Source organism: Hibiscus syriacus, unplaced genomic scaffold (genome assembly GCF_006381635.1).
Source record: "Hibiscus syriacus cultivar Baekdansim isolate YM2019G1 unplaced genomic scaffold, ASM638163v2 tig00019709_pilon, whole genome shotgun sequence".
Classification (NCBI taxonomy): domain Eukaryota; kingdom Viridiplantae; phylum Streptophyta; class Magnoliopsida; order Malvales; family Malvaceae; genus Hibiscus; species Hibiscus syriacus.
Window position 1 is genome coordinate 43,696 of NW_024062477.1, and position 14,769 is coordinate 58,464.

The window sequence follows — 14,769 nt, forward strand, 5'->3', positions numbered from 1 at the left end:
AGTGAATTAAATCTCCTTTCATTACATGCTCCCTTGAAGAATATGAACAACCCTTGAACTTAGATGATAAATGATAACAATCAGCTTTGAATGCCTTGAATGAGTGAATTAAGATTCCTTCAATGGCTTGTCACTTGGCTGAAGTTGAAAAGACTCTCCCTTGGCTTAAACTCATCCAAATCATCTATGCATAAAAATCCCGTAACAAAATTTCAGCCTACACTGTCTTTTATTAAATAGATCATATCTCAAGCTACCGATATCGGATTAAGGTGATTCTAAAGGCATTGGAAACATAAGAGAGAGAAATAATTTCCAATTTATTTCTAGAACCAAACACATCTTTTGTGCATCTAGAACTGGAAGACATTCTGACTGACATTCTTGCATATGATGAAACCATTCAACTTCTCTCATGCAACTAGACACAAAGGTGAACTTTTTTCAATATTTAATTAAAAACATGCATGAAACAATAAAGAGTTAATTTAATACATGAACTAGTTTGATGAATGAACTACTTTTTTCAATATTTAATTAATGAACAACTTCTCTAAATGAACTAGATGATTTAAATGCAATGCATTCTTGAATGAACAACACACTTATTAAATACAATGAATGTTATGCAAACTTTAAATTCTCATGCAAATTCATGCATAAGCAACGTAAAGTGTTCCTCCCTTATTATTCCTCTTTCATCAGATTCTAAACTTGATGTAAACATACTCTCCAAGCCCAAGAATGAATGGACATTTTCAAGCTTTAAAATGAATGGAAAAACATTGAGCATCAAAATGACCAAAATACCCTTATGACCTAAACTAAGTGGATGTTGGATTAATTAAGGAATCCAAATAAACATGGGCGTGATACTGATCTTAAAAGTTATGGATCACATATTAAGCCGAGCAACCAATGCTAGTGTTATATCAGTACCCGAACGACATAGATGTCACTTGAATACGTGTTCGACTTCTCAAGTTTGATTCAATGATAATTTTAGAAGTATTCAACTCATCTCAATTCTAGATCACATTTTGTACTAAGAATGGGATATTCGTTAGACAAATCAACCATGAAGACCAAATTAAATGGAACAGGAGTACAATATGTATCCGAAATTCAGAAACGTACGAATTACTCTGGAAAACCTCGAAGTAACTGGAATGGACGTGACTGCTAAATGAATTGGCTAACCTCAAGGACTGAGGATTAAGTAAGTGATTTGGTTGAGTTTGAAAATGTTAATGATCATACATGATGTAATGTTCTTATGGGTAATGAACTACAGATCAAACACGTTAGCATTTCATGATATCGTGGAAGCGTGGAAATGAGATAAAGAGCATTGAAATATCTGTTAGTTTCCTTAAGATCTATTAAACAATGGTTCCAAAGATGATCTATAGACAAGAATTTATGGTATTAATGAGTAAATACCCTAGAAGGACAATGAATTGATCAGTCGACAAGCATTTGTTCTGAGAGCTATTCGCCTCAAGTTGTTCGATTATTCGATCAATCGACATAGTTGTAAAGGATTATGAATACCCTTCTGATTACGTACAACTTCTGAAAATGTCCGAATAAGATATGATCATGATAATTTAAATTCTAAATAACTGATGATTCCGTCAGTTATTGAACCCTTCCTATAGTGATTCTACATTTCGACATTCTATCAGTATACTGAAAATCCGTGTGTTTGCCTATTAAGATTATCTTGTACCTCTGAATAATATCCATAAACTCTGGTGTGTTCCCTAATCACATTAATATTTTATCTGCTTTTCGACTTGAATTTTGTTCTGATACATTACCTGAATTATGTTCTGATTTCTGATCTGGTTTATGTTCTGATATCTGATTTGTATTCTGTTTTGATTTATGATATCTCCGTTTACTGAAGAAGAAATGTTTTATATAGGGGTTTATTTTTGGAGGACGTATATCTGTAGGCTTCTCGGCTGTGTGTTCAGTGCCTCACTCGTTGTGCGGGGTGTATGGTTCTGGGGAACCTACACAAACTGATTGTGAAAGGATGGAGGTAGTGTTATGTTTTTAAAAATATATTTTAAAAAGATCTGTATCTTTTCACTGGTTTTACGAGAACACACTAGATAACCTGTTCTGATCTCCTAAACTTAGTCATCCAAAATATTTCTCTGAATTGGAATCTCACTGTCTGTTACTACCTGAAATATCAGTAGGATTTCCGCTCAACATAAAGACCTGTAGATGTCTGAACCGATAAAGAAAAAATATGTTTATCTGTATCTACACGTTTTTCAGCATCATCTGGTAGTTTTGTATTACTGAGCTTTCCAAAGTTCACTCTATTACTTACCATTGGATGTTAAAAGAATGGTACCAATGCAGCTATCGACTTCAGTAAGGGAGTTCTTCTGGTGTTGTTTGCAGAGTATGGTACATGTGATTAGGGGGCATGTAATTGTATTTTGTTTTATATACGAATCTGAAAATCTGTTTTATTTCTGAATACTGATAAATTTTATTTTGTATTCATAAATCATTTTATGAGTTACATGTTTTGACAAAAGTTTTAAATTTTCCGAGATTTTTACAGTGGATCACTCCGGTGGCCCTAATGTGACACTCCATATCAGATCGGGTTACCCGCATCGTTCTGAGGGGGTTATAGGTCATATCAACATCAACCCCAGAGTTAAATGATCATATGAGTAGTTTACCATTTTTTGGGAACAACCAAAGCTCATACTACATTCTACGGGAAAGGGGAAAAGGTTCAAGTGGGATCCAACTCTGAACATATCAACACATGAATCCACACACAATGTGCCATTGCACCAATTGCTTGTTAACTGTTATTCCTATTTCCCAATCCTAGAAAATGAACATCAATTTATTGGTATTACTGTTCTCCAATCCTGGAAACGAAAAATGTTTTGCACTTTGAAACGGTAGGGAAAACAAGAAAACAAAGAATTTTTATAAGTCCAGACCGAATTTTGTTTAGTTAGTTCATGCAGTTACTTCCAGTATATAATGTTATGCTCAAGTAACATTATATATGCTGAAAGGATCAAAGTCACCTTCTATTTTAGCCAAAAATCAAGGTTTGCATCCCATATAGAAGTGACTTTTTAACTCTAATGCTAGTAGTGTAAAATGCTATATTATATCCACTAATTACCCGTTTCATTGTAAGGATTAATTCTCAGTGCTCCATAATATGCTTTCTCTGTATTAGTCAGTCGGTCTTGGAACGTTGTCCATTCTTTTCTACACCTTTCCCTCACCTGCCACATGAAATTTTGTAACTTTTAACACAATTCTCATTGAACACATGCATACAAACATGTTTAAATAGGCATTGTGTGTGTGTGTTCGTTCATACCCCTTCCCATGGAGCCCTTCCACCCTCTACTTTCCCTTGTGAAAAAAAAGAAAAGAAAAGAAAAGTGAATTATATACTGTACATATTGAATACAGTAAAAACAATGGTTAATGGATTAATATTTACCTGGTTTCCAAGAGAAGGAACACTTTTATGTACAATCCACTGAGCATCTGCAACCCCGATTTTCTCATAAAGTTACAAAATCAGTGTAAAATTATATTGTATGTATATGGGAGAAAGTTAACTAATGTAAAAGACAATCTCTAACATCAAAGCATTTTCGGAGAGAGAAATCAAGACCCCATCCGTGAACCAAGTCGTTCTGCATTTTAAAGGATAAATTATATTATAAACAGTGAATAAGTTGAGAACTGACATAATCTACAATAATCAACTCACCACGTACCTGAATCATATGCCAAACACATCGCCATGCACCCTGACATAACACTGTAGCCATGATCTCGACAAATCTAAGCATCAAGTATCCAAGAACACGTGGTTACGATTCAAAAAATAATGGATATGTTTAATTATTTTAACAAAGGGGGTTCATTATGTTCTTTACGCTGCACATGGAGGCAAATGTGGATCAATACACCAACCAGGTCTCTCCTCGGTATCCCTATAGGAGAGAGAACAAATGCCAAAGATCAAACTACCTTTCTTCCATAGAAAACATTCCAATCTATGCTGAATTACCAGTTAGGTACACATCAACCACGATCAGGTTGTTAAAGTAAAATGCCCTTCCTTGTGAACTTCACTATCGTTTCTCTTTCTCGACATTGCCCATGTCAGTCCAACACTATTTGCATCTAAACCTGGCTGGGATATTTCTAAATCATGTTTTCGAACAAGTTTAATGTATCTGAGAACAAAAGGGGTTTAATTTTAGCTTAAGGGAACGTATTTCTCACTTGAAGATAATGAACATATGTACTTACTCTTTGGCATCAAAGTTCTCATCCCCAAGATCCTCATCCCAAATGAAAAGGTACTCATAAGGTGCAACAATATCAGGGTGCAAAAAGCGCTTTGCATACCACCTGTACGAAAGATTAAGGAGTTTGTGTACAAACAAAACTAGAACTTAGCAAAATCCCATAAAACCTACAAGGGTAACATAGATTTCTAAAGAGAAAAAGAGTTGATTGCTAACCATTTAGCCTGCTTTGGAACACTCACGTGAATAACACACTTTGACCACTCAAACTCATCCCATTCAGTGGTAAGACCATCATAATGAAACAACACAATTGTGAAATTCTCTGAAAACTATAAAACAAAAGTTTTTAGATAAAAGTCAGACATGAAAGGGAATATATAGTTTGAGTGTGTGCACAGTGGGAGAGGACTGACCTTTTTCACAGATGCATCAATATTTTCTTTCTAATTATAACCAACTGTAAAAGTTACAAGATACTTCGGTATGATTGTTAAGTCCTGCAATGTAACCCCATCAACCCAGATACATCAGAGAAAAATTATCTTTACCGGATCCAACTTCATCAGGATGCAGGAGTAAAAACTAAATATGTATAACATAAATTCAATTTTTCTAAAAATTCTTCCTTATGTTTTGATGGGAACCAGAGCACTCTGTCATGAATAGAACTAGGATGATGAAACAAAACAATGAATCGACATGAAGTGTTGAAAATGCATACCTCACTTGGCTGACCCCATAATCGACGAAGGTACAAATTAGACTCAGATGTAACTATACCTGGAAGAAGTCTTTCAGCACCCCTTGGATTTATAGGAATCCAGATATGCCACAATTAAATATTAATAGTTAGTTCTCATGCTAAAACCTAAAAGTGCTAATGTTCATTGATTTTGTTTGGAAATTGTTGCACTAACTATTGAATACCATCACATATTAGCCCGAAAAAGAAAGTCTAATCTGAGTGGTTTTTGACCTCCATCACCAATCACATTACGCTTAATGTGCAATGAGGCACCATCCAAGGTTAATGCGCATACAATGTAATAACATGACAATGAGTAAGGGAGATTCACAAAGTTTCTCCATCCAAAATTAACAACAACTAAAAATATTTGTATCCATCTCCAGGAAAAATCTTTAACTTTTGTTTCTTTAGTTCATAAAACAGTTCTAACCAACACTCCGATTTTCCTTGAAATGACAAAAGCATCAATCAAGATTTGAGAAGTTGTACATGCAATTGATTGCATCGAAATGTTCTATTCAAAGCTCCCCAGCAGATATTAGCAACACTGTCACAAATAACTCCGTAAAATACCTCCTGCTAGAGAAGCTCCTCCTAAAGAAAAGATAGTTTACTTAGTTGATAAAACTGAGGTCCGGATATTCAGTTTCCCATTATAAAAAAATGCTTTAATTAATCCTTTATATAGTAATAAATCTCATTCTTAATTCATATAAATCTGAACTCAATTCAATGCAAATATTCCTTTGATAGCTTGGTTACAGAGATTTTTTGCCCAAAATTTTCAACCACGGAGTAGAAATCATGGTATAATTTTTTGTAATTTCAGGACGGGGGAAGCCTACAGTCTAAGTTCCTGAATCGTAATGCTGCATAGATAATCAAAACAAAGGGGATTCACCTTTTTCTTGGTATAATTGTATGAATACGTTGAGGTGTCCCTATTAGCCCTGAGAGTGCTCAAAGCATTAAATAGTTCTTGGGTTGAAAGGCCGGAATATTTGTCCTCGATATATGTAAGATCCATGGAAGGGAATAGGGTTGATGGGAGATTCATCTACCAAAATTTAAACATATCGAAATAAACTCGTAATTTCATGTTAAATAACACGGGAAAGGGAAAAAAAGGAAACAAAAGAAAACTAAACATTTAATAGCTGGATATGTATGAGATAGTGCGAGCACTGTTGTACCTTAGTCAATGAAACTGTTGGAAAGGAGGCTCCTAAAAAAAAGCCAAAAATAACTCCAGCAAAAGCCATTATAATAAGTCTCGTTGTCTCATTTGGTATCCTTACATTAACACTGCATCCCAACAGAGGTGATTGTAACTCATATTAATACAACTTTTGGTGTTTCTGAAACCTTGTAAACTAGTAAAAAAAACCCAATGAACGGTTTGTCATAAAGGAATAGTAGGAGAGGCAACACCTCCGTAAGGAAATTCCCATTATGCTCAAGACCTTATTCTACTTTTACGAAAATAACTGCACCAGTTGCAGTCATCAAGTTCGAAATTCAAATTATAACCTACAAAGCATGATATAACATATGCTGAAAAATGGTCTACTAAAAATTAGTTTAATTACATAGCACAAAAACAGAACATTAGTTCGAAAAAAAGTTCGAACCATATTATTGTCAATGATAGATGAATCTCCACTAAGCACATATCACATATAGAAATCAGTAAAGCACTAACTTGACCTATTACTTGAATTTAGCAGTACAGCTTAGCCGCTAAATTCTAAGCTCTATTTTACCATCTGAAATGGAGATCAACCCAAAAAGAACTGTTTTTCCAATAAACACACACACATATATATATAATTTGGCTGAGAAAATGATTTTCACATTAGATTTATTAGAAGGAAAGGTTTTTCACCAATTAAGTTATGCTTCAGTTATAACATACAAACACGAGATCTGAGAAGCAGCTTATTAAGTTGTAAAAGAACAATATTTTTTTCTGAACCAGTCCGAATGGATAAAGTACACATTTTCAAGATTGATTTTCTAGCATACAGATTCAGCTATACAATCTTGAATATTTCCCTTTTAATCATTCATACCCACAAATTAGAACTGCAGAAAAAAGAAGGCAGATGAAAATAAATGAATCAAACAAAAGTGTATTGTGCTTAATAACATAATTCACCTGAAAACGTATCAAGTTTTCCGTTAACATGAAACCCCAAGCTAAAAAAAATTGTCCAACAGCCCCTTTGCCATTAAAAAAAACAATTCCTGTCTTGGAACAGCTTAAATCCATTTCAGTTTTATCAACTTTGGCAAGCTTTGATAACAGCTATTCATGAAACAGAAAAGATGAGAAGTTGGAGAAACCAAAACAAGAACCACTGAATAAACATTCAGAAACATAAAGAAAAGCTCATTCCTTTCAAGAGAAACAACATAATCGAATGAGAAAAAGGACATGCCTGGAACCAAAACGAGGATTTTCAGTCTGGGTTTTCTCGGAAGGAGTGAAGCCGTCAGAATTCCAAATCTTGAGAGCCAAACAAATTTAGCAACGAAAACCAAACAGCAGCCTGAAAACTGGTCCCAATGTTAGGCAGCTGGACCCTTTCTTTCAATCTGAAAGCGTACTAATAACTATTGAAAACTTAGTTGTTGAAATACGGTAAATTTTTGTTACCTTCTTTTCTCAATAAACTATGCTAAGTGCTAACCTTATTGATGATGAAATCTACGTTTCACTGTTTCTCTGTTCTTTGAGCGTATGCCATTTAGACTCTTTAAATAGTCTCAGTCAAGGGTTTTGGCTCTTGATTAAAGTAATTTTAAGTTCCCAAAAGTGGCCTTCAACGAGATTTATGCTTGCCATTTGGAACCCAATTTAAGTTTAATATTAAACAGGGTTTGAAGGGCTTTTGTGCTGTTTGGTCCCATGCTTTTGATTTTGAAGCCTAGTGTTAAAATCTTTGAATTATCATATATTTTTTGGTAAATTATATGTTTAGTATCTCAATTATCATTTTTTCGTTTTGATCATTCAACTATTTGTTTTTCAAAATCATCTTAATGTTACTTTTTATTTTATTTTATTTTGGTCATCTACTGTTAAAAATTAATAAAACTGCTAACATGACATTTTTTATTTTTCAATGATAATGTGTCATTAACTTATGGTGGCATATCAACATCATTGTTAAATTTTTAACGATGAATGAACAAAATGAAACCAAAAATGAACATTATGTATGATTTTGGAAAAAAAATTGAGAGACCAAAATAGAACAAAAGTGATTGTTAGGATACTAAACGTATAGTTTATCATATAATTTTTCTATGTTAAGAACGTCGAAGCAAAAGCGTGTGTCCCTTTCACTTCTCATAACATTACCCAAAGTAATACGAACCAAGCGGTCTCAATGGTAAAGGAATTGCTATTATTGTTTGTGGTCTCGGGTTCAAGCACTAAGAATGCTAGGGCATGAACGTTCAATGTTAAATGATTGAGAGTTATCTTTGAACAAATATTACCTTATACTTACCTCAAATTAATACTAAAAAAGAAAAAAACATTACCCAAGGTAAGTTAACCCTTTTATGTCTGAGTTTGAGTAGCTACGTTTACAACATGTATATACATTATGGTGTAAGGCTATCCAAGCTTCTTCAATGATGGAGAAGTTGCCAACCTTGTTGTTTCCCGATCTAGGAGATACACCAAATGCCACACTTGAATTAATAAGTAATCTGCACAAATAAATGAAAGAAATGATTAAAAATGGAATAAGAAAGTAAGAAAGAAATGAAATGATAAGAAATGAAAGGGATAGAGTTGTTATCAAAGGTAGGTTGCGGAAGTGATGTAGAAAGATCCTTCAAATGGAAGTTGATTCGGCCTCCAATGGTGATGATGTACGTTGACCTTGATGAATAATGAAGGATGCTTCAATGGTGTTGGAATTGTAATGGAAATGAAGATGGTGTAGGCGTGAAGATGATGGAATATGGAAGGATGAAGGTAGTATCTTAAATAAGTTAAAGAGGAAGAAAAACTATAGAAAGTTTAACCTCATTCTTTATAAACTTAAATAAGGGATAGTAGGATAGGACTTAAACCCTCTAGTTATAAAAAGTAGGAACTCGAAGTATCTAGGTAAAGGAATTGATGCCACAAACTTAGAAAGTTTGCTTAATCGATAAAGTTCTTAAAGAACTTGCAAGAGAGAAAATCTCACAAAGAGTTTATATTAATCAAAAGGGTCGAGTTACTAATAAAATGGAAAAGCCTATTTATAGGCTTGCAAGGGATTTAGCCGAATAACTAGGTGGTGTTTCGGCAATGCTATGTGACTTTACAAGGGGTTACAATGCTTTGAATAAATAAGTAAGTGCTGGTTCATTTTGCCGCCCATGCTTGTTCACATTGCCGCCCATTTTGATGTATCCTCATGCTTGGCTGAATAGATATGCATCCCTTCTCTTTGGCGCCTAATTGATCTACACGCATGGCACATGGTTGGGTTGGTCATGAGGCACTCACATGGGTTCATAGGATGCTTGTTGTGTGGGCTCGTCTATGGAATAAAGATACGCATTAATCTAGGTATGACTTCGCTTCTAACATGCATCTAGGTTTCATGGTCTTCAATGGGCAACAACTTGTCATGAAAGGTCACATTTGTGTAAGGTAACCTTTCATTATTTGAGTTACTTCCCATGTGTTTGAGCTAAAGATGAGCTGGTCATAGATGAATTACACGAAGGTGAATCATTGAACAACTCCTTGTGAAAAGGCACCTCTTGGAATGACAGCTATTCACGAAAAGGTACGATTCCACAAAAATTGACCTATACCATATTTGAAGTACTCTTTGTGGTGGTAGTGATGGTGCAACTCTCCTGATGTGATCCTGTTTAGCACCAACTTTCTGCATGACATACTCACATCATTGAAGAACCATCAAACTCAATATAAGGGAGTTCTACCATACTTTATATTATATTTACTTATTTATGCACTATATATTATTATGAGCATACATTTGCATATTAGACTATACTTGAATTCTCATAGTATGTGCATTCATTCATTATATCCTATGGTTTGCATCATTGATTAATATTCATGTATATAATCTATAGTTATAATATTAATATTCATTCATTATCATATGATGCATGAATTATTATTATAACCTATAGTTCACATCTTTATAATATGCACATCATTATATTATATGCATTATATAGTTTATATACTTAGTTTATTTCTTTATGTTATGCATGTAGGCATATTCGGCCAACACTTGGGAGCTACATTTGAGCTTAACTAATGATAAGGAGCTAGGAAAACTTTCATAGGATGACTCGGGAGATCATGAAGAACAAATGATGAAAAGTTGTCAGCTGACCCCCGAGCTCATAGCTCACTTGAGCTGGACTTTTGAGCTAGCTAGAGACCTCATTTCAGCTGGAGAGTTGCACCACCATCACCACCACACAGAGTACTTCAAATATGGTCTAAGTTAATTTTTGTGGATTCATACCTTTTCGCGAAGAGTTGCCATTCCAAGAGGTGCCTTTTCACAAGGAGCTGGCCAAAGACTCATCTTCATATAATTCACCTATGACCAGCTCATCTTCAGCTCATACACATGGGAAGTAGCTCAAATGATGAAAGGTTACCTTCCACAAATGTGACCTTTCATGACAAGTTGCTGCCCATTGAAGACCATGACACCTAGATGCATGTTGGAAGCCAAGTCACGCCTAGTTGCTGCCATCTTCATTCCATGGACTTCAAGACATTATCCTATGGTTGCAACCTCACCAAAGCCTTGCAAGAAGACCCATGTGCATTCAAGTAGGCTGCCATGTGCATCATTCAAGCATGTGCACTCCATGTGACATCAAATAGGCGCCAAAACACCAAGGGATGCTTCCTATTCGGCCAAAGACTTATTCCTCTCCATTTTGGCGCCCAAATGACTTCCAAAAGCATTCAAAACATCCTTAGGCCGAACCAACACCTTACTATTCGGCCAAGAGCATGTATCTTCATTAAAATCATGTATTTTCATTTAAAAGTCATGTATTTTCAAAGGGGTTTCATGCATAGCCGAACCATCATGTACCTATTCGGCCTAAACCCTTTGAAAAACTATAAATAGGCTAGTGCATTCATTTGTAATCATCTCATCTCATATATAAAACATACTCTTGTGAGTTAATTTCTCTTCAAAGTTCTTTGTGAACTTTATCGATTAAGCAAGTATAATTCATATACTTGTGGCGTCATTCCTTCCAAATTGATTCCTAAATTCCTAGATTAATATCTAGTGGGTTGAAGACACTATCACCACCCCTCAAGCAAGTTTGTGAAGACCGGGATTGTGCTCCTTAGCACTATTTCATCTTTGGCGTGTTTGAGATACAACATCACCACCATCTTCATTTCATCATCAACATCATCAACATCCTTCATCAAGACCATCATCAATCCCATAATTCCGCAGCCATCTCTCTTTCATTTCTTTCTATTTCATTTCCTTTATTATATATTCATTTCTTAAGACCATTATTAATATCATTTCTTTCTTATATTATTTTGCAGCCCAAGCTTATTAATTCAAGGACATCAGTACTTGTCAATCCTAGATCGGGACACAATAAGGCTATCTACTCTTCTCACCAAAGTGTGTAGATTTGCCTTACATCAAGCGGTATCAGAGCATAGTTGGATTGACAACAAAAGTGTCATTGGCGTGCAAAGCAAAAGAAAAAGACTCCTACATCAAAATTGGAGTACAAAAAGAAAGAAAAGACAAAAAGAAGAAGAAAATTCAGAAAAAGAAAAGAAAAAGAAATTCAAAGAAGAAAGCAAGCCAAGGAAAGTGCTCTACCATTGCAAAGTACATCAAAGAGGCCATCTACACTAAGAGAAGATAACCTTATTGTTCTTGAGAAAGGTTGCAGTAAGTGTTGTTTCTTGAATTGTAAGTCACCTCTTCATTTTCTATCATTTCATTTTCCTTGTCTTCAACCATTTCCTTCTTTTAATACCTTTGAATCCTTTCTTCTACCTATCCATATCCTCTATTCTTTCTACCCTAACCTATCTGCAGTCGACGCACACAAGGAAGGAATTAACTTGTTCTAATCTTGAGCTAGTTCTTCAAAGGACTTAGCAAGAGAAATTGGAGTGGAAAAAGGCTAATTGAGAGAGTGAGATCAGAAGGGGAATTGTTAAAAGCCAAGATATATTCCCGAGAGTAAACACGAGTGTTGAGTGGAGTGATCTTATCATTTCTTTGGAGTGAACTTGTGAGACTTTGTGAGTGTGCTGGTAAGGTTTTAATTTTATTTAAATTTTTTTTCAACTAACAAATGTCTTGTGATTTTTCATCTTTCCAAACTTTGGAGGACGAACAGCAAAGAACAAATACATTTCACACTCGTTGCCATGTAAATGGTAAAGTGTGTCTTGTAGCTATTGATGGAGGGAGTTGTACAAATATTGCAAGCACATACATGGTGAACAAATTGGGGCTTACGACAATTAAACATTCCAGCCCATATGACTTGCAATGGTTGGACGACGAGGAAGAGTTAAGGGTCACTGAACAAGTACTTGTGCCATTCTCACTTGGAAGTTACAAAGACGAGATTCTATGTGACGTGGTGCCTATGAATACGAGTCATTTACTCTTAGGGAGGCCATGGCAATTTGACAAGTGAGTTATCCATGATGGATTCACAAATCAGTATTCATTCATCCACAATGAACGAAAAGTCATATGGACTCCATTATCTCCTAGCCGAGTGAATGAAGATCAAAACACCTTGAGAAAAAACATTGAAGCAATGAAAGAGCAAATTAAAGACAAGCAACTTGAAGAAGACGTTGGAGTTCAAAATGAGAGGAGTGAAATTGGATCCAAAGAGGAGAGTAAAGAACAAATTTTATCTAACATTACTTTTTCTCCTATTCTTCCTTTTGTTTTGCAGGACAATTCAAGAGACATATATTTTCAAGGAGATGATTCAAGAATCATGTCTTTTGGAGGATTAAAAGATGTGACTTTTGAAGAACATATAATTGTTACTTTTGATCCACAAAACATGTCTCTTGATGTTTCAAAGATGATACCATTTGAAGTTCCAAAAGAAACGTCATTTGAAGTGCCAAGAGTTGTGTTCGTTGACATTCCAAGTGCATTTCCAATCACGAAAAGAATTCAGCAACCAACTCCTATTAAACATCCACCTTGGTTTGATGTTTCCATTCATCTTGTTAATAATTTCTTATATTTAACTTTGATTACTTTGCAGGAATTGAGTTGTACATGGTATTATCTTACCAAACGTTAATGACAAGATCAATTGTCGTTATAAGCTTGATTGGTGCATTGAACTCAAGCATTTCAAGAAGTTTCAAAGGTTAAGACTCTCCACAAACCATCATGATGATTTAAAGAGTGGAGATGAAGATATACATATTCTTTTTAACGAATATGATGTGTTGGATCAAGGAGATATTCCAAATGATTCAATTTGTCAAATGGAGGAACCAAAAGGCGTGATCCTTGGAAGCTTAAGAAAATTATCTTCTCAAGTACTAGAAGATATGACTTTTCATTTAAAGGATGTGATCTTTGGGAAACCAAAGAATATGTCTTTTAGAGTGCGAAAAGAAGTGATCATTCAAAACAACATGTCTTGTGATTCAAATGACATAACTTTTGGCTATTCAAAACATGAGAACAGGGAGTACATTTTTTGTTTCATTAACAATTCTCTTACTTATGAAAGTTTCTTATCTTTTCAGGTCATGGACATTCAAGGAACCTATTCAAGGGATATGAATCTTGATAAGAATCCTTTCATAAAGAGGATCTATGGAAGCAAACCAGCAACGATTGAATGGGCGTACAATTTGGAGAAGTCATCTTTCGATTTGAGGACAAATCGCCCAAAAGAAGGGGAGGATGATGTGATCCTGTTTAGCACCAACTTTCTGCATGACATACTCACATCATTGAAGAACCATCAAACTCAATATAAGGGAGTTCTACCATACTTTATATTATATTTACTTATTTATGCACTATATATATTATTATGAGCATACATTTGCATATTAGACTATACTTGAATTCTCATAGTATGTGCATTCATTCATTATATCCTATGGTTTGCATCATTGATTAATATTCATGTATATATCTATAGTTATAATATTAATATTCATTATCATATGATGCATGAATTATTATTATAACCTATAGTTCACATCTTTATAATATGCACATCATTATATTATATGCATTAGTTTATATACTTAGTTTATTTCTTTATGTTATGCATGTAGGCATATTCGGCCAACACTTGGGAGCTACATTTGAGCTTAACTAATGATAAGGAGCTAGGAAAACTTTCATAGGATGACTCGGGAGATCATGAAGAACAAATGATGAAAAGTTGTCAGCTGACCCCCGAGCTCATAGCTCACTTGAGCTGGACTTTTGAGCTAGCTAGAGACCTCATTCAGCTGGAGAGTTGCACCACCATCACCACCACACAGAGTACTTCAAATATGGTCTAAGTTAATTTTTGTGGATTCATACCTTTTCGCGAAGAGTTGCCATTCCAAGAGGTGCCTTTTCACAAGGAGCTGGCCAAAGACATCTTCATATAATTCACCTATGACCA

General features: G+C 34.8%; 1 protein-coding gene and 1 pseudogene across 1 annotated transcript; both read right to left on the reverse strand.

The window, feature by feature from the left end:
• Window positions 1-2,990: 2,990 nt before the first annotated feature.
• Window positions 2,991-5,160, reverse strand: LOC120209716 (annotated as a pseudogene).
• A 748-nt stretch (window positions 5,161-5,908) lies between these two features.
• On the reverse strand, window positions 5,909-6,574 carry LOC120209714. Its single transcript, XM_039208646.1, has 3 exons — window positions 6,514-6,574; window positions 6,276-6,387; window positions 5,909-6,139 (listed from the first exon to the last, which is right to left on the reverse strand). The coding sequence occupies exons 1-3, from the start codon at window positions 6,531-6,533 to the stop codon at window positions 5,924-5,926; spliced, it is 348 nt and encodes a 115-aa protein (XP_039064577.1). The 5' UTR covers window positions 6,534-6,574; the 3' UTR covers window positions 5,909-5,923.
• Window positions 6,575-14,769: the final 8,195 nt, after the last annotated feature.